General features: G+C 39.0%; 4 protein-coding genes across 4 annotated transcripts; 2 read left to right on the top strand and 2 right to left on the bottom strand.

Annotated features, from left to right (window-relative positions):
- The first annotated feature begins 264 nt into the window (after positions 1-264).
- LOC141807532 (receptor-type tyrosine-protein kinase FLT3-like) lies at positions 265-9,055 on the top strand. The gene is made up of 24 exons (XM_074693621.1): positions 265-323; positions 891-970; positions 2,024-2,175; positions 2,279-2,400; positions 2,714-2,825; positions 2,937-3,076; positions 3,180-3,355; positions 3,485-3,623; positions 3,714-3,891; positions 4,032-4,132; positions 4,224-4,338; positions 4,422-4,630; positions 4,723-4,835; positions 4,922-5,054; positions 5,275-5,379; positions 5,468-5,578; positions 5,692-5,848; positions 5,936-6,048; positions 6,148-6,269; positions 6,776-6,898; positions 6,984-7,095; positions 7,215-7,314; positions 8,237-8,342; positions 8,427-9,055. The coding sequence occupies exons 1-24, from the start codon at positions 314-316 to the stop codon at positions 8,628-8,630; spliced, it is 3,033 nt and encodes a 1,010-aa protein (XP_074549722.1). The 5' UTR covers positions 265-313; the 3' UTR covers positions 8,631-9,055.
- Positions 9,056-9,568: 513 nt separating this feature from the next.
- Positions 9,569-10,498, top strand: urad (ureidoimidazoline (2-oxo-4-hydroxy-4-carboxy-5-) decarboxylase). The gene is made up of 2 exons (XM_074693858.1): positions 9,569-9,843; positions 9,944-10,498. The coding sequence occupies exons 1-2, from the start codon at positions 9,669-9,671 to the stop codon at positions 10,291-10,293; spliced, it is 525 nt and encodes a 174-aa protein (XP_074549959.1). The 5' UTR covers positions 9,569-9,668; the 3' UTR covers positions 10,294-10,498.
- A 348-nt stretch (positions 10,499-10,846) lies between these two features.
- pdx1 (pancreatic and duodenal homeobox 1) lies at positions 10,847-15,025 on the bottom strand. Its single transcript, XM_074693214.1, has 2 exons — positions 12,895-15,025; positions 10,847-11,264 (listed from the first exon to the last, which is right to left on the bottom strand). The coding sequence occupies exons 1-2, from the start codon at positions 13,277-13,279 to the stop codon at positions 10,879-10,881; spliced, it is 771 nt and encodes a 256-aa protein (XP_074549315.1). The 5' UTR covers positions 13,280-15,025; the 3' UTR covers positions 10,847-10,878.
- A 131-nt stretch (positions 15,026-15,156) lies between these two features.
- On the bottom strand, positions 15,157-18,144 carry LOC141807306 (uncharacterized). Its single transcript, XM_074693216.1, has 3 exons — positions 17,978-18,144; positions 17,446-17,520; positions 15,157-15,885 (listed from the first exon to the last, which is right to left on the bottom strand). The coding sequence occupies exons 1-3, from the start codon at positions 18,001-18,003 to the stop codon at positions 15,537-15,539; spliced, it is 450 nt and encodes a 149-aa protein (XP_074549317.1). The 5' UTR covers positions 18,004-18,144; the 3' UTR covers positions 15,157-15,536.
- Between the last annotated feature and the right edge of the window lie 1,250 nt (positions 18,145-19,394).

Below are 19,394 nucleotides of genomic sequence, written 5' to 3'. Positions count from 1 at the left end.
ACAATCCAAAACTGACTTTTATAACACTAATATAATTTTTGACATAAACATGATATTGATCGACATTTGTGTATGTTTTATGGTCTTGAGACCAGAGTGCTGTTACCCCGTTTAAGTGTAACGCGTTTGATGAATGTTTTTACGATTCATTTCCCTATTTTTGCACAGCAAATTTTGTAGCGAAGACTGAGAGCGTCATCGAGTGACACTTCCTCTGTTTAAAAAGGTATCCACGCACATCTACAACACGACACAGAAGTGTAGCTTACAGACCAAAGGACATGTGAAAGCATCACTGCTGAGACAGACAAATATGATATTTGGTAAGTCGGATCAATTCAAAGTCTTAGGCTATCTGAATATTTGCTACAACAGCATTACAGTAAATCTTTTTTTTAAAAGGGTAAGGTGGTTATAGTTAATAAAAAAAAAAAAACTTTGGGCAGTTATTTCTTACTTCCTTAAAACAAGTATGATTATTTGTCTTTGGATATTAATTTGCCTACTAAAAGGATATGTTAAACATTTCAACTGTCAGGTCAACAGCACAGTATGAGGAGGGTTGTACAGGAGGCTAAGATACTTGTGACATATGCTCATTACAGAAAGTAAACACAAAATGCAAAGTATTTCTACTGTGTGATTCTGATATAAGAACTAAGTAATTAAAAGATCTTTCACAAACAGAAATGTTAGCTGTAACATCACATGTGTAAATCTCCAGGTAAAAGAATTGGAAGATTTTTTTCAATTTTAATTAAATTTTATTTTATCCTAAAACATATATTAATTGTATTTCACATTTTTCTGCCTCTTAATATTATTTTTTTACTCCAAAACTAATAAAACATCTTTAATCTATTGTTAAATTTTTGCATTTGTTTGTTAAGCTGTCCTGCTGTGTGCTGTGGAGCTGCTCCGCTCTGAGGGTCTGGCAGCGCAGAGTCCGGCCTGTGTGCCCAGTCATGAGGTAGAAAAACTGCTAATTCTGCTTCAATTCTACTGCTTTACAGAACAACTCATTTATCATTCATGTCTTTTTGATTTGAAGTATGTTTCATGAATATTAATTAGTAATAGAAATATTTTAGTTAGCTCCAGTGTGACTTAAAATATGTAGAAATATGCTCCCACGAAAAAAGAAATAATGTGAAATACATTTACGAAAACGATTCAGTGATATATAATTTTATGATGAATCATGTGTGTATTTTATGCTTTCTTCTTGCAAAGTGTTTTTCCAGCACAAACACATTGATGTTAAGTAGTCACTGGCATTATCATCAAACACAAGACAGTATAAATAAAAACAGTTAATTGAAACAAAGAATGTTACATAGGACTTAACTTTACAGTAGTGGCGTTTAAAGAAACTGAAAAACAAAACTGTCAAGCAGCCAGAGGATGTAAAACATCCAAGAGGGAAATAGCTTTCACTTGACTAAATCTGCTTCCATTTGGGTTTTTGTACTTTCTTTTACATGAAATGATATTCATAAAGATACCAACTTGAAGAGCTGTGATATTTAATTATGTTTGGTTTAAAATACATTACAATAATTATGTCACGGTAGAAGAGGTTCAAGTACCATGGCCAAACTCTACATAGTTGCTTTAGTTATAGAGCTTAGTGTTGTCTATGTCTGCTGGCCATAAGCTGTGTCTGGTCACTTAAAAAGTAGGGATTTTTTTTATCATAATCATTATTTCACACCTTTACTATCATGACAACGCAAACAATACTCTAGAATTATTATCATTTCTAAAAAAAACTATTACTATCTATGTAAAAAAAAAAAAAATCTTGGAAATTGAAAAGAAATAGTTGGTAGAATACAAAAAGAAAATAAATTTTTGATTTGTACAAAGAAAACTAGTTTGATTAGTTCCACCATGGCTACCATGAAGCTGTTTCTGTTTGTTCAAACAAACTTTATATGAAGTGTCACTTGTCGTAATAAGACCAGGCTACCTAACAAAATGTTTTTCACTGTAGAGTGATGAAAGTGTGTTTTTTCTTTAGGTTGAATGTTTTTTTCCAGCCGACTATCTGAATGCTTCTGGTTCGGTCAGTGTAAAAGTGTCTGTTGGAAAGAAACTTGTCATTCCCCTGGATCACTTCTCTGAATCCTCTGTCTGTCACTGGATCAGAGAAACAGAACCTAAAGTGAGCATGTAAGTGAATGTCTGTCTTGTTAATGTCTTGTATTTAGGTGCATTTTCTTTATCTTTTGAACCTGTGAAGGGTTAAAACTGAGGATTTTCTCTAAACCACCAGAAATGGGAGTCAGTCTATGGTCCTTCTGCCTCTTTCTGAGGGAGACTCAGGGGAGTACATACTGACCTGTGAGAGCAGCAATGGGAGCACCTCCTCCATGACTGTGTCTCTTCACGTGATGAGTGAGTAGCACGCCTATATCAGCTATCACTCGACACAGCAGACTAACTCTTTACCAGGTGTCTGCAAGTATGCTTGTCCATGGGTGAGTATTTTCTGAGCCACTAGGTGGCAGGCCAGATCATAAACAAGGACTAATTTATGAAGCTGAATCCATGACAGCCATGGTGTTTTAAATAAATAAAAGCAACCATCAAAATAGTTACAGGGCCAGATGATGTTGCTTTGGCCTGTTGGCTGCCAGTTGCCAACCAGATCATATCAAGCTGTTGAAAATGAGTAATAAAACTTTGTTAACACATTTTCTTTTTCTAGAGTATCCCTCAAAACCAAAGCTGGCACTGAATTGTGTGGATAAGAAAAATGAACCCCCTTACTTCACTTGCATCTCTGATGGCAACCCAAAGCCCTCCATACAATGGTCTGGGTAAGTGTTCCTTTGTCACACTTGTGTGCATAATCAAAAGATTGATAGAAAGTGATTCAAATTCAGCTTATTTGATTTAGTTTTAAAAAAGTTCCTTCTTTTTTTGAACAGAAGCAAAAATGGACAGACCATTTCCACAGATGGCAGAAGTAGTGAGAGTAAGATATCTAGTAGTGAATATCACGACCAAAGAGTTATGTGCTGTGCTACTAATGATGAGGGGCAGGAGTGCTCCCAACTGTATGATTATGGTAATACATTTTTCCTAAAAATCCTAAAATACCCCCTGAAAGGATTTTATCCAAAGTCAAGAGGAATCTCAGAATCAGAAACGTGTCAACGTGTATTTTACAGACCTGGAGACTGAGGTTGTGAAAAACTATGAGGTTTCTAATGTGACTGTGAGCCCTGGTCAACCTCTGATGCTTCGCTGCACGGTACAGAGTTATGGAAAGCCGTTTCCTGTGTGGGAGATGGGAAACCTAACAATGAGTGGAAGCTCATATGAGTGCTCTGAATTAAAAAAGGAGGTACCCTGATCCTTTTTATGTTAATATTTAATTTAAACAAATAAATATGTAATTAAAAATATTAGAACCTTGCAACTGCAATCTTCCTGATCTGCCTGATGTTTAAGTTACACCATGTTTCCATCACAGATCTGCATGAAAAATTACACACTCTACAAAAGTAGGATGACCTTCTTGTACATTGCATCAGTCAGTGTGAATCACACTGGCACCTACACCTGCAGGAGTCCATCAAACAAAGTGAAGTCTGTCTACATTAACGTGCAGGGTCAGTAAATCCAAGTTTACTTCCTCCCGGAGTGACTTTTATGCATTTTTTAGACCAGTGTGTATTGATTTCTTCTTTGTGTTGCTTCAGCTGAGGCTTTCCTCACTTCCCAGCTGGATGAGAGGAAGAACCTACCAGCCCAGAATGCCTCAAGCACCTGTCTGCAAGCCCATGTCTCATACCACCCAGTGCTCCAGCACTGTTCCTGGGAAGCCCCTGATAAAACTGTGACAAAATGCATCAGGGACAAGTGGGTGACAAAACACAGGTAGGTCTAGAAATAAAATCTTTAAACAAAGCCTGTCTTTCTATGAGCTTTAAGGGATACTTTTAGAATACAACTACATAAGAAGATGCGCCACTTGAATACACTCTGGACATGTTAGACATCTGACACTCTCTCCTCAGAACTGTGAAGCTTTGCAAGCCACTCGTTACAGGAGATTATAAATTACACTTGCAGGCTGGAGAAAAAAAAGAAATGAAGCATATCACAGTGTGTGTTGTCGGTAAGGATGATTCATTTTTTTATCACCTAACCTCTGCATAAATCTATCTTAGACAGCTTTAATCTTATTATCCTCTGACTTTTTTTTTCAGACCCACCAAAGATCAGATTCAGCACTAATGAGGATGAAAACACCTTTACCTTCAAGACTGTGACTCTTGTGCCTGCAAATTACTCCTGGATGCTCTGCCCATCAGCCAACGATAGGTACACTTACTTAATGTTCAATCTGCTGCCTTGAATTGCTCTCAGATTAAGATTTCCTAAAGTTCTTGCTTGTTGTCTTTTAGTGATTGTGAGTCAGACTCTTCCTGGGACGAAATAAACTTTGGATCAGACTTAAACGTCTCCTGTAGCAAGACAATCTCAAGCTCTGTGAGGCAAAACCTCACATTGGGTAGGCACTATGTAAGGTTCTGTCTGACAAACTCAATCGGCTCCTGGTGCCAAACCCAACTGGCAATGTACCACCCGCCTTTACCCCTCGCCTCCTTAAGTAGTGAGAAACACTTTATATTCAACAATAATGAAATTAACTTGTGTTACATTTGATGACAATGATCACAAACTCTCCTTTGTTGCTGTGTTCAGGTGCTCAAAATGGTGAGAGCAGTAGCTTGATGGTCCTGAAAGTTGGCAGTGTGCTTCTGCTGCTAGCATTAGCAGTAGTTAGCATGATGCTAGCATACTTTGTCAAAAAGAAGGTATGTATGACCCATTTATAAATCTGTGACATACATAAGCACATATGAAACACACACGAGGATTTTAATTATGTGTTTTCCAACAGAAACCTCAGTATCAGCCCCAGCTGCAGATGATCCAGATGGTCGGACCCAACGACAACGATTACATTTACATCAACTTCAAGGAATTTGAGTACAACAAAAAGTGGGAGTTTCCCAGAGAGAACCTGGAGCTGGGTACAAACTGCATCTGTCATTAGCTGAGAAACAAGACATGAGCACTGGAGGAGCTCATTGTTTATTCTCTACTCCTTTTGGAAGTTTTCTGACTGACTTCATGACAATGCCTCCTTTAGTCACTTCTAGGGAAACAAGTCCATTAGCTATGATTTGTATTGCTACATTTTCAAAACTCAAAATGTGATTTTATACTCGGAGTGTTTTGTGTGTCCTCCAGGTAAGGAGCTTGGCTCCGGGGCTTTTGGCATGGTGGTCGAGGCAACAGCTTATGGCATCAGCAAGCCTGGAGTTTCACAGCAAGTGGCTGTTAAGATGCTTAAAGGTCAGTGTTTGGTGTATTTATTCCCAGGAGTGAGATTTAAATGTCATGAAGGTCAGATCTGTAGCTGATGTAGGATTTGACCCTTCAGAGAAACACCAGACTGTGGAGAAGGAGGCCTTGATGTCAGAGCTGAAGATGCTGACTCACATCGGTCATCATGTCAACATTGTCAACCTTCTGGGGGCGTGCACAGATGCTGGTATTTTTTCTGCTCCTGTTAACTTGCATGTGCAGAAACTAAATTGAAAATTACTGATTAACAGAGTGTTATAAATGTTTAAAATCTTACCAAGTGCTTCTAAATGCTCGCAGGGCCCACGTACCTGATTTTCCAGTACTGCTGTCATGGAGATTTGCTGAATTACCTTAAGACAAACAGAGAAAACTACCACAAGTCTGTGACTGAAGCCTTCAACAATGAACGTTTCAGGAGCCTGTACCACAATCTGAAGCCCAGGAAGAGCTCTAGGTGGAGAAAAATGAGTGGTTTAGCAATAAAAGATGGATCAGATTTAAAGGTACCATGCCATAACATTACAAGCATTTTTTTCCTCAGTGAGGAGGACTCAGATGTGTCTAACTACATGCCGATGTACCCCGCCACCACCAGAGGGCAGGAGGACATCGCCCTGCTCACTCTTAACTCTGCTGACATGGACAGCTTCGAAAGTGAAACACTCACTCTGAATTCTCTATTTGCATCATCTAAAAACAATATTTTCATGCTTGCAGATTTCATTCATTTTGATTGATTCTGATTATCTGCAGCATTAGAGAGCTTTGAAAATCCAGATGATCCTGCAGAGGACCTGCAGACCCTGACGTTTGATGACCTGCTCAGCTTTGCTTTCCAAGTTGCCAAAGGCATGGAGTTCCTCTCCTCCAAGAATGTAAGGGACTAAAAGACACATGTATTGATTTCTGTCCACCAAAGAGAAACACAATGAAGGATTTTAGGTAGTTTGAAAACGTGTTTATCTACCATAACCTCAAAGCAAAAGAGCAGATACTATTCAGTATTAGCTTTAAAGGCTAAACTCTATTCAATAATGTTAACTTCAGGAGTCAAGAAGTGATTTTGTTCTTTTTCTTTTTCACCTAAACTTGCAATCTAGAAATTGCTTTATCAGACTACCTATTTTACAAACATTTTTTCCAACACATACACAGAAAGGCTGTTATTTTTTAAAAATGAAATGAAATATGTTCATCTGCTTTTCTGTTATGGTCTTGGTTTTAGTCACATTAACCTAAGAGATAAAGAGATACACAGTATGACTTTTCATTAGTACATGTGGATGATGTGAGGTGTGGTTAAGTCCCATTGAGCTGATCTATCTGTCTGTTTTTCTGTCTATCTGTCTATCTGTCTGTTCATCTGTCTTTCTGTCTGCAGTGTATCCACCGAGATCTGGCAGCTCGAAACGTGTTGGTGACAAAAAGCAGACTGGTGAAAATCGGGGACTTCGGACTGGCTCGGGACATCAACAATGACTCAAATTATGTTGTCAGGGGAAATGTATGTCACTTAATTTCAATATTCCCATAATCTCAGAGCATTTTTCTGTACTGCTAAAACCTGACATGTGTATGCTGTCTGTCAGGTGCGTTTGCCTGTGAAGTGGATGGCCCCAGAGAGCACCTTTCAGGGTATTTACACCATGAAGAGTGACGTGTGGGCTTATGGCATCCTGCTCTGGGAGATCTTCTCACTCGGTACTCTTTCTCAGTACTCCATGAGCAGTACATTTGAATAGAAAAACATCAACACCCAGCTGCTTAATGCATAATAACTAACTCTGATTCCATCTGTCTGTCTGACTTCATGGTCTCAGGTGTTACTCCGTATCCAGGCATGAAGGTGGATCACACGTTCTACTCAATGATTGAGCGAGGGTTTAAGATGGAGTGTCCCTACTACGCTGACCAAGCTGTGTAGGTGTTTTATGTCTGTAAACAATCTTTATGGAGTCAAAGGATGCATTATCTTTTAATACAGAGAAGCAAAACTTTTTCATAGTTGCAGTAAAAGCAAAACTAGATTCTAGTCTAACTCAAACTATACTTGTGAAATTTTGAGTATCTGCATTTTACCACAGTGTTTCTGGTACCTTTTTCCTTCTGCTTGGTACATCTTTTTCTCATATCTTTTAAACAAATTACCAAACTTATTAGAGAATTGTGGTTATCTGAGAAATTTATTAATGCAAAAAAACAAGGTGGTAAAAATAAACTTAAGTATTTTTTGAAACCCCAGTGAATACAGTTGTAAAAAGACAAGACTGAACTAACTGCATGTCAGATTTCTTTTCAGAGGGTTTCAGCCACTAGATGTTTCTAGAATCCTGTTTAAAAGACTGGGTATTTCCATTCAATTAGATCTAACTGCTCAGCTGTGGATAGAACAGTAACTAATCAGAAATTAAACCAAAATCACCCTTAAATGTGTTTGTAATAGTTTCATAGTGATATCTTCAATTTTATAAAGAAACAAGCTGGGGTTGTTGTTTTTTTGCACTACTTTGGTGTTAACTTTTGAGGGCTGTGATTTGCAAGGTAGCTAACCATGCAAAACAATACAGTAAAAAACTCAGAACAATAATTATATCATGATGCGTCAATCCTGCATTGTCTGACATATGCTATATCTGATAAACATGTATTGATGAATATTGATATTAGAGTAATTGTAGTCAACCCAAGGGGTCATGTTGTGACCCAGTGATACAAACAAAGTCATTTTACAGTGCTGTCACTATTTTATTTTATTTTTTTATCAAGATATCACTATTGGGTGTATGCAATTTGATATTTTTGTCACACAAGTCAGATGGATAATATAGTCCCTTTTCTCCAGGTATGGGATGATGTGTAAGTGCTGGGCCCTGGATCCCTGCAACCGTCCATCTTTCTCCAAACTGGTTTCCTTCATGTGTGACCAGCTCATGGACAGAGAGGAGAAGGTAGGCCTGTTGAGATTACCAACATACAATAGGCTTGTTCTTTTCAGCTCAAGAAATATAAAAATGATTTGTAATCTCTTTCAGCTCTACCACAACGTAACAGGGAATACATCCAGCGTCTACCAGAATGCAGCAGACATTTTGGACATTTCTGCCTTGGCAACACAGAGCGAGGAATCATGCAGTCAGCCAGACTATCGAACTCAAGAGACTGAGGGCAACAAAGCAGAAATGGCGGATGCTGTGGCAGCTAAGGAGAAGCTTCTGGAGACACCAGATGTAGAGTAACCAACAGTTATGACTTTGTTTAAACAGTGGTTTGCAAAACAATTTTCCTAAAGTAGTCCTCTGAATAGTTCTGTTTATTCCATCGACTGTTATGACAAAGGAAACCTTTATATTATATTGGTTATATTCATCTAAGTGTAAAATTATTTTGTTTCTTACTGAATTTTCACTGTGCAGCTAAAAGTGAAGAACAGATTATGTCAGGAAGTATTGATCCCGTTCATGTTAAGTTAATGTTGTTTCTCTCAGGACATCAAATATGACATTTGCAGCTATAAGGTCCGAACATTTGTGCCTCTATAATGTAGCCATTGAGGCTATTACATCTACAACTTTAAAACTATGCCACTTGTGATGTTAAGCCTCAAACTATTTTCATTTGTGAAATATGTGTATTTGTTCTTTTTGTGTTATAGCACATTGTAGCTCTTACTTTTTAGAATTATTGCGATGTCAAGATTTTTTTTAACTCTTTTCATTTTTTTTTACACATTTTAAATGCTTATCAAGTTCATATTGTGATTTTTAAATAAAAAAAAAAAGTGATAAAAAAAATACTTGAAGCATTAAGGGTGTTATCCAGTAGGCTTCAAATTGTTTCTTGCCTCTTATTGTTTTCTGTGACTATTTTACAATGTTTTTTTATTTATTATATTATATTATATTATATTATATTATATTATATTATATTATATTATATTATATTATATTATATTATATTATATTATATTATAATAAATTTGCTAACTTTCTACCTGATATAAACAACCTCTGCACACGAGGAGGCGCCAGAGAGCACAGTCTGCATATTTCAGTTCTGATCAGTGGAACTCAATATGTGATTTTAGTTTCCATCACTGTTTAGCATGTTTCTTCAAAGTCTCCTGCAAAACCTCTCGGCAAACAACAGCTGCTGATCTGACAAAGGAAATATTAACTACAGTCTGACGCAGAGAATTCTGTGTGTGGCCAAAAGTTCACTGACCTCCAGTGCAAAGTTTTGTCTGAAGAGCAGTAAGCTGTAACAAAGAGAGGGATATGGATGTCTCTGCAGTGAATGCTCTCCCTTACGAGGATTTTGTGATTTTTTTCGGTAACGTGGTGGAGAAATGTCCCCTCATAACAGCTGCTGTGTGGGCGAAACGTCCATTTGTGAGTTTGGCAGCTTTGGAGACTGCAATCAGTGAGTTCATAGATGCTCTACCGGAATCAGGTGAGACACTCCTCTACTAGCCTTTTATCACATTTTGCTTTGTTTCTCCCCCTGATTTCGTATGAAACGTTGTAAAAAGCTAGTCACCGCTCGTCTCCAGGTAAAGAGGGGATTCTCAGGTGTCACCCGGACCTCGCAGGCAGGGACCTCCAGAGCGGCACCCTGACCCGGGAGTCCCGCGAGGAGCAGGCGGGAGCCGGCATGGATGCTTTGAACTCCGCGGAGGCTTCACGCATGGCTCAACTCAACGAGGAGTACAAGCAGCGTTTCGGGTTCCCTTTCGTGATCTGCGCGCGGATGAACGACAAGGCCAACATATTACGTCAGCTGTCCGAGCGCTGCCAGAACGAGCGCGCGACAGAGAGGGCGCGCGGCATCGCGGAGGTGAAGAAGATCTGCCGCCTGCGTTTACAGGCGCTCGTGCTTTCTGACGCTCCCAACAAGCTGTGAATGCTGGATTTCTGCTGCACCAGTTCAACCATCAGTTAGTAAAGACTTCCATTGTTCTCAGGCCAAAATCATAATGTGTTTTATTTATCTGTTATAGCGTACAATTAAAAGTCTGAACGATAAACATCTGTGTGATTGATTCTAAAGTAAAACTCTACACGATATTTCCTTAAATACAAGTGAACAGCCATTTTATGCATATATACATCCGTACACTTTGAAAAAGAAGGCCAAGTAAAACTTAGTTTTACCACGTAGTAGTTTGTCCAACTTAATCCACGTTGCTGTCTTTAAAGGGGGTTGGAAAGTAAATAGTTTAAGAATTTGGTTTTCAAAGCATACCAGTTGGTTTCCTCAAAAGCTTACAGCGTTGAATTGTCAAGTGGAAGAAATGTTCTTTTGGGTGCTGGTTGGGTTAAGATTATCCACCAGTAGAGTCCTTCAAAACTGGCACCATGCTCTCAACCTTACTGGGGTCTTACAAGATTCGCTCCTTTTGATAAAGTCCAGCCTTCAAAGTGGACTTGGGGGGGGGGGGGGGGGGGGGACAGTCCAAGACCTTCGTCATAGGCCTCTCCTGTAGGTCTATGCCGACTCTCTGGGTCCAGAAGCTGACAAGGAGTGGCGGTTCAGCGGGGAGACAGGGGGCGAGGCGGTGTGAGGTCCGTTGGTAGAGGAGACCCCGCCCGCTGCATCCCCCTGGTCCCCAGAGGTGATGGAAGAGTCCTGGTCCGGGTCGACCCCTCTCGCCCTCCTCCGGTCCTCCTCTTTTTTCCACTTCATGCGCCGGTTCTGGAACCAGATCTTGATGTGTCGCTCGGTGAGGCTCAGGGTCAGTGCAAGCTCCACGCGCCGCGGCCTCGAGATGTAGCGGTTAAACAAGAACTCCTTCTCGAGCTCTAAAAGCTGCGCGCGTGTATAGGCAGTCCGCGTGCGTTTGTTTTCCTCAGCCTCGGTCATCACGTACGGTCCTAAAACAAAACAGAAGCAAGAAAATGACAAATAATTAAAAAAGAGGTTTTTTTTTTCACCAGAGAATAATACTTTTGTAGCCACGGTAGGTGTAAGAAAGTTATCATTAATGAACAGTCGGCTTATACAAATCAGGAAATGGGCCCAACTGATGGGTCCAGGTGCTGTACCGTTTAAACACTAAAGAAAAGCCTGCGGAAACCACTGTGCATATTTGTCAAAAGATAAACAGTGTAAACAACATTTATTTGCCAGTATTGTGGAAAGAAACTCTAGACAAATAAAGATTAGCCAAAATATACTTTTTGATTTGAAGTTTCCACAAGTTTGAGGACACAGAGGAGCTGCCGCATTGGCCTATTCTCAGTCTCAGTTCCAATTACGGACTTCTGTTTACAGCTGGTTCTAATAAGTAATATATTTTTCAATCAATAAGTGAAATTTGAGATAAATTCCAAGTTTAATTTTTGTTGTTGTGTCAGGATCCCCTCTGAAGTTACACGAGTTTCCTAATGTAAGAAGCAACAACCTGACAAAAAAACACAGTGTCATCAAAGGCTACTTTGGTTGGCCACGTTTTATGCAAAAATTGCACGTATTAGTCTCACTGAGGTAGCCTATATTATTGTACAGTGATATTAAAACATGTAGACACTTTAAAGTGATTAAATACACAACTTTTTATTTTCTTAAACATTTTGATTCACACTTATCGTATTCAGAGTGTCCTCCTAGACATCATGCGATTATAAATAATGATAGTCCTAGACACATTTTCCGAATAATTACAAAAATATAGGTTTCTATCTCTACAAGTCTGTCTTTAATTTAAGAGTTCTCCTCGTGGATACGCATGCATCAAATTTAGTGAAATAATGCTTTGAAAAGTTCAATAGTAAACAACAAATGTAAACCAGTACTAAATCAGACAAGTGTGTAACAATAAATGAGCACACTTGTCTGAAAAGGATTTTCGTGCTGTCGCTATAGATTCAAAGTTATACTAAGACTATTCAGCAATTATTCCAAATTATTGCAAAACACCTTCGAAAAATCATTGTAAACACGTTATTTGAACTAATTAAGCGATTGGCGATGTACAGGTTAAATGCAATTGTGTGTGTGTGTATATATATATATATATATATATATATATATATATATATATATATATATATATATATATATATATATATATATATATATATATATATATATATATGTGTGTGTGTGTGTGTGTGTGTGTGTGTGTGTGTGTGTACAGCAATCATAAAAATCAAGTGTGGGTAAATCTACATAAAGACAAGGCCTAAGAAAAGCAACTGGTGACCTTACAGGTATTTTTCCCCAACGTAGACTCAAATAAGCAAAAGTTTAGTATAAGAATGCAAAATTACTGCGAAGTCATCCTAAAGGCATACAAAGGAAATGTACAATTATTGTGGGGGAACTATAAGGTTACTTTTTTAGGCTGCATAATGTCTATGGTCCACGGGGGCCTCTTACTTATTCCAAGTTACAGAATAATGTTCCGTAGTTTAGTTGTTTAGGTTCAAATTTTAGCTCATATATAAATTTTTTATTCCCTATAATGACGGCAACAAATGTGACCAATTATGGAGGGATTACCTGCCCATTGTCCCTTCCAGGTATGTGAGTGAGATTTGGTGGTTTTCATCCAGGGAAAAGGGAGTTGATATCTGTTCTGCTCCCCAGTCTCTCCATATCCAGCCCCAGGAAGGGGCTGCTGCTGTGGGAGCCCGTGGGGGTGGTGAAGCTGGGGAACACCTGGTTCCTCCCTCATCGGTAGACCGTAAGGAGACGGGACGATGTCAGGCAGGCTGGTCGTTTCAAGGGCCCCCATGGCGGGTGGAGTGTAGACGGAGTGGCCCTGCCGGCTCATATAGAGGCAGGGCGGCGGGCTGTGGCTGTAGTCCTCTCCCTGGTGGGATCTCTGGAAGGCGCATGAGTCCTTGAACACCTGGGAGGGGTAAAAATGATCTTCCCGATTCATGGCTTCTCCCCAGGACCCGCACACGTACCAGTATCTGTACCTGCGCCAAGTCTCCGCGCGCGGACCCTTTGCTCTACCTGTCTGTGGCGCAACTGCGGGGCCTACACGGCTCAACGCAGGTGTGTCACTCAGCCGCCATGTGACCCAGGTGCGACAAAGCCATTGGTTTCACTGTTTGCTTAGACGCCTGACTCAAAGCCCTCTTAGTTTCCAGGCTATTTTGTAGCTAGAGGGATTTTTCACTAAATTGAACTGGGCGGCAGTGGGCGTGTGAATCAACGCCACTCTGTCAACGTTTACCTGCATCCACTTGTGTTTGCCTCAGTGGACAAGACACGAGCGTGCACAGAGACACGTTTCTCACGATTGTTCTCAAACAATGGTGCATCGACACTTTATATGGTTATATCTCCCTTGTGCACACTGAAAAATCGATAGGTATGGGCACAAACATTGATTGACCTGCGAGATAAGAGACCCGGATGGAGACACAGCTGTCTTGGAAACTCTTGTGAAAAGCCAAAACAACAAACTCCTTCTCAGAATTTTTTTTTATGTCTCCCCTTCTTGACTTTTAAAAAGTGCCCATTACACTGCCGTAAATGCGTCATTTAACACCATTTAGCGCTCGTGGGCTCGCTCACTGGTTCCTCGCGCGTTAACAAACAGAGTGGTCGCGCTCGCTGTACTCTCACACTGTTTGCTAGCCATTAGCCTTTGGCAGGTGTCTCCTCAGCCCATTAAACAGCAGCCCTCGTGGTAAACCAATTATGTTGAAGTGAGCAACAGAACTCAATTAACTGGCTTGCGCGTGGAGCGTGAACCCACCGCCCCGTGAGCTCAACTGCGCGTTTATGCAACATTTTGAAACTGCGCCACACCATGAGAGTGATTTAACTACTTTTCTTGTAAACCGTAAAAGAGGATAGGGCTTTTACTTTGATAGTGTTTGCACTGAGTTCTTCAAAAGCAATTATGGCACTTTCCCCGGTATCTTAATGGGCTCTCAGCTGTGCAATAAAGTACAAGTAAACCTGTGCTATACAAATCACCCCCTGCTCTATGGCTTAATGGTGTTTATATTTGATCATTATTTCAAAGAGGAAGGAAACGGTTAACCGACGCTATGCTGCACGACGGACGACACGAACGTGATTTATGAAGCATGAGGGGCGTTAGAGACGCATTTTAGCCGACTGCACAGACACGGCATTGCGTGTAATGGCTGAAGCGAGACGTGTAGCCTGAACTCAGTTTTAACAGACCTCATGACCAAATACACTGAAAGTGACCACGTTTAAAACGCAGTAAATGTGGAACAATAAAAGACTGTATACATAAAACCAAGGGGATGAGACAGCCATAAACTGCATTACAACATTTTGAACAGTCGAGCAAATGCCCATCTGCCTTTCTGGTACTCGCCATCATACGTAAAATATCATGGATAATTTTAATTATTATTTTTTTTTATCATATTACTGGTTATTATTGCAACCAAAACTATTTGCTACATACTTCTCATTCGCTGGATTTGTTGAGCTTTTCCTACCACTGCTGTTTTTATGTCTGTATTCTCAATGTAGAGCACTTTGAGTTTACCTTTAAAGAATTGTTTTTATATTAATAAAGTTGCTATTGTTATTAGACATAGGTTTTTCCTCCTTTAACAAACAAGAGTCTTTCTGATAGCTGCTGTATAACTGTCAAAAAGTTGGACAGGTGATAAAATGCACCTACCCAGTAGAGACAGCAGCATGGCTTATGTAAACACTATAACCAGTGAATAATGATAATACTGTAATTAATGAGCTGTTTTCAGCTGCGAGTGAGACTGAATTTCACTGAAAACTGAGCCATGGGACGGAGTGGCAGCATTCATTTGTATAAAGTTTTATTTAAACTAAAATTTCCTGGGCTTTAGAAGTCACTTTGTAGTTTTCACTGGAAATCACTGGAAATTTAGACCAAAAAAAAATTCCCAAAAAGGGGGCTGCCAAATTGCAGCAAATCATGTGATCATCTTCAAAATAACTAAAAAATAACCAAAATGACAAGTTTTTTATCCTGCCCCCTTAAATAAATAAGGGGTAAAAAGTAAACTTCTTTTTCCTTGCATGTTCCACCAAGCTACCAGTACAGAGCATGACTGTGAAGTGCATTGGCTGGTCAGAGCTCAGTCTTGACAGTGTCTACTTCCTGTAAGAGTGTCATCTATCAAATCAGTTCTCTACCCCAGGAGAAAAGTCATTCTTCATCAAGTCCGCCTGTGTCTCTCTTTTGGCTGGACGTCTCTCTCATGTCTCCAGTCTCTATTTTCCCTGGGCCTGTGACTCCTCTCTTTGTCCTTCTCGCGCCTCTTATCTTTGTTATTGCAGCTGTCCCTGTGATGGTGTTTATGGTCTGTGTGTCCTCCTCTACTCCTGTGATCTCTGGGAGGTGTTCTGCTGCGGTCTCGGCTTCTATCTGGGGAGTCACCTCTCTTCAGGCGCCCTCTTGTGGAGGACTGTCCAGCTCTGGGCTCACTGGTGCGCTGGTTCAGGCCAGTGGAGCGCAGGGTGTTGAGGAGGAAACGCTTGTTGGTGCTCCGCAGGGGACACTTCAACCTGTCAGGAGAGTGGAGAGGTGATGTTAAGCATTTGACATCTTGACAGTGTGAGGCTTCAGGTCACACTGCTCGGAGACCTGAAGAAGTGACCACTGTTCTTTTCAAGGCATCAGCTTGTCTTACGTTTATTAGGATGAACCACAGAAATGTTTTTGAATGGATAGTCAAAAAATTTCTATTCAGCCACACTAAGGAAGTTACACGCCACAAAATTGTGATTTTAAAGGCTGACTCCAGTGTAAAATAAAAAGAGTTTTAAAAAATGAAAAGCAAATTTTATTTCATTTTGTGCTTTCTACATCCCACATCGACAGATTCTTTATGTTGTTCCACATTTATGGTTGGTTATTACACAGAGAATTGATGAATTGGAGATGCACAAGTGGAAAAGATTTTGCTTTGGTGTTTGCATAAAGTAAAAGGTGTAAGAAAGAGGCCTCAATCTCAATCCATCATCTGTATCTTAATAAAGTCTGCTAGGGATGTCCCAATATTACATTTTCACTTCCGATACGACACCGATTTTAATCCGATACAATATCAGCATTAAACATGCATACTTTTATTACTTATTTTGTAGCATCTCTGTCATGTTAGAAAAGGCTTGATTAAGTGATATTATTCAAACAAAGTACAGTAGTCAGCAACAGAAGGTATGAGGAAAAACTGACCCATTTATTATTAACCAATGGGTAACAAAAACTGCTTATATCCGAGAATTTAGATGCATTCCAATACAATACGGATACTTGGTTTTTTTGCTGATATCGGACCGATATCCGATATCAATATTGGACTGGGACATCTCTAAAGTCTGCAGTGTAAATGACTGGATTAAAAAAAAAAATTGGTTATCTGGTTGATAATAAATACAATTCATCAAGAAGACATCAACAAGGTTAAGTGCACAATGTAAGCTTAAAATAGAGATCACTGAATGAATGAAATGAGTGAAACTACAGAACAAAAAATATATAAGGAATTATAAAGTCCTTGAAGTACACAATAGGAGAATATGATTTTCTCAAAGGGTTTGATATGTTGTAAGCATCAGTGTTTGAAGTGTTTAATCTCAGCATTTGTGTTTAGTTATTTTAAGTCTCACTATGAGCATACACAATTTAATTGCAACATTGTATTATTTTTGCACTTCTAAAAGTTAAGGTAAGGCAAGACAAGGTTAGTTTATATAGCACATCTTGGCAACAAGGCATTTCAAAGGGCTTCACACAGACTTAAGAAATAATAATCAAAATGGTCATCAAAACACATTTGAAAAAATAAACTAAAAATCACTCAAAAATCAATTAAAAGAAAAAAAAATAGGTTTAAGGAAAAAATAAAATACAGAAATTAAACTAAATTTAAAATACAAGCAAAACAGATAGGCTGGACACATAGTTATATATTTAAATTTAGATTATGGCTAAATAACAGTAAAGTTGCAACAAAATAACACAGCTATATACAAGTTACTGCTGAGCTATAAGAGGAAAATGTTCAAACATGAGTGATACATGCCGGATGATGCAGATGACATGTCAAACGCAGTACTCACCACCCTGCAGGGCCCATGGTCTCTGCTCTCACACGAGCCCTGTCTGTCTCCTTCAGGAGCTCCTCCACTGCGCGCCTTCACAAACAAACACAGACAGATATCAGAGTGAGTCAAGTGAAGAGGAGAGGCTGAGGACAGAGATGGTACATAGCCTCAAGGGGGAGCCAAGGGCAGAATAATTTAATTAAGTGAGAGAATACGACGTGACGCCTGGTGTAAAGGATAAAGTGAATCTTCAGTGAGTGAATGAGAGACAGAGGTGTCCCTGTTTGACCTGAGCTGCTGAGTCAGCACAGAAGACTTACTGATATAGCCGACCTTTAACCAGGCAGTTAAGGCTGATCACGGTTGCTGTTACGAGGAAACGGATAACATTACAACTACAAAACATTCGTCTCACAAAATGCAACAGCTGCTAACCAAAATTATCCTCTTCAGTGATGTTAACGGCGCGAAAGCTAGCTGGCTAAAGCTGTGTCCACGCAGGGGCTAAATGAGTGAAACGAGCATTTAAAACAAACCAGAAACGTACTTTGTCAGTTCGTTATCTTCTCCCATCTCGCCGCAAGAAATAAAATAACAGTTAACTCAGTAAGAAGCGATGTTTAGTTGACAACTAGCACGACATGTTTCTTGTTTACATCTACAATGGGTCCTTCAAATGAGGACCCCATTTTAGTAGTCCTATGTGATGCCTGATCGTTCCGACCAATTGTGACGCCAGCTCTATTAGAAGAATAAGTTCATACCAAAGGTAAGTACTTTGAAGATCATGTGTCTAAATCTAAAAAGGAAATGCATACATCGTTTCTTTTGATACCCTAAAGTCAAAGCATTTTATTTGTTAACATTGTTTTATTTTCAGTTTCAGTTTACAATTTACACATACACAAAACCCATTGCTACAAGACTTAATCACAAAGCAAATACACATTTTCTGGCCGGGGTTAAAAAAAAAACCCTGGGAACAAAGAAAAGCTTAACAATCAACGAATTTAAAAATAAAATAAATTATTCAGGCGCATTTTTACTTAAAAAAAGAAAGAAAAAACAAACTTAGAGTATTTTATTATCTACTCCACGTTTTCAAAATTAGGTAGTTTGTTCAACATGTTAGCAATATTTTTCCATTCTTAAATAATAATACTGATCTATTAGTTTTAGTTCAAGAAGATATTCTGATTTCAAATGTTTTATGAGAGGTTTTTTAAGACAAGAGGGGAAAATAGGATAATACAATTTTTTGGATGTCACACTGTGGTGTAATTTAATCTTAGAAATGCAGGTGGATAGTTAAAAATAGATTTTGACCCTCAAAACTACAGAAAACCAATTCACCAGCATTTTACTGACGATGTTAGTGGAGCAAAATGTCATCTTGGTAGTTTAATCTCTAGAAAAAATCCTCATTAAATGCAATTTAATCTGTGATGATAAAGTATATTTTGATATGTGCATATAATTAAGGAGTACTATCTTCAGTGTATTAACCACAGCAACCATCATGCTATCTATAAGATATGTAGTTATTGCTTACGTTCATATCAGGAGACTTCTAGTCTTATCTGGATTCATGAAATTAGTAACTCATTGAATCTGCCAATGACATCTAAATATGACTCACCTGCTTATTTCTTCAATGGAATCATATTTTTTAATGATAAATGTGTTTTTACAGATCTTGTTGCCATGACTGGAAGATTAATCAACCATTAATCAAGCCATTTGTTACTATTTAAATCCTCTTCACGGGAGATTAAGAAAGTGAGTTGCCACTGTCAAAACTTATATAATTGTTGTTATGCAACACTTTAAAGCATTGCAGCCATCACTCACAAAGTGAGAGGAACAGATTGAAAAACAGGGTTTTGGTGGAATAGAATACTGTTGTTTTATTTTCTAAAGACAATTATTCCATTGCGTTCATTTAACTTACATTTTACTGTCCA

This window comes from Halichoeres trimaculatus, unplaced genomic scaffold, assembly GCF_033239565.1.
Source record: "Halichoeres trimaculatus isolate MK-OKI-2021-1 unplaced genomic scaffold, fHalTri1.1 fHalTri1_scaffold_18, whole genome shotgun sequence".
NCBI classification, from domain to species: Eukaryota; Metazoa; Chordata; class Actinopteri; order Labriformes; family Labridae; genus Halichoeres; species Halichoeres trimaculatus.
This window is presented reverse-complemented; position numbering and strand designations above follow the sequence as displayed.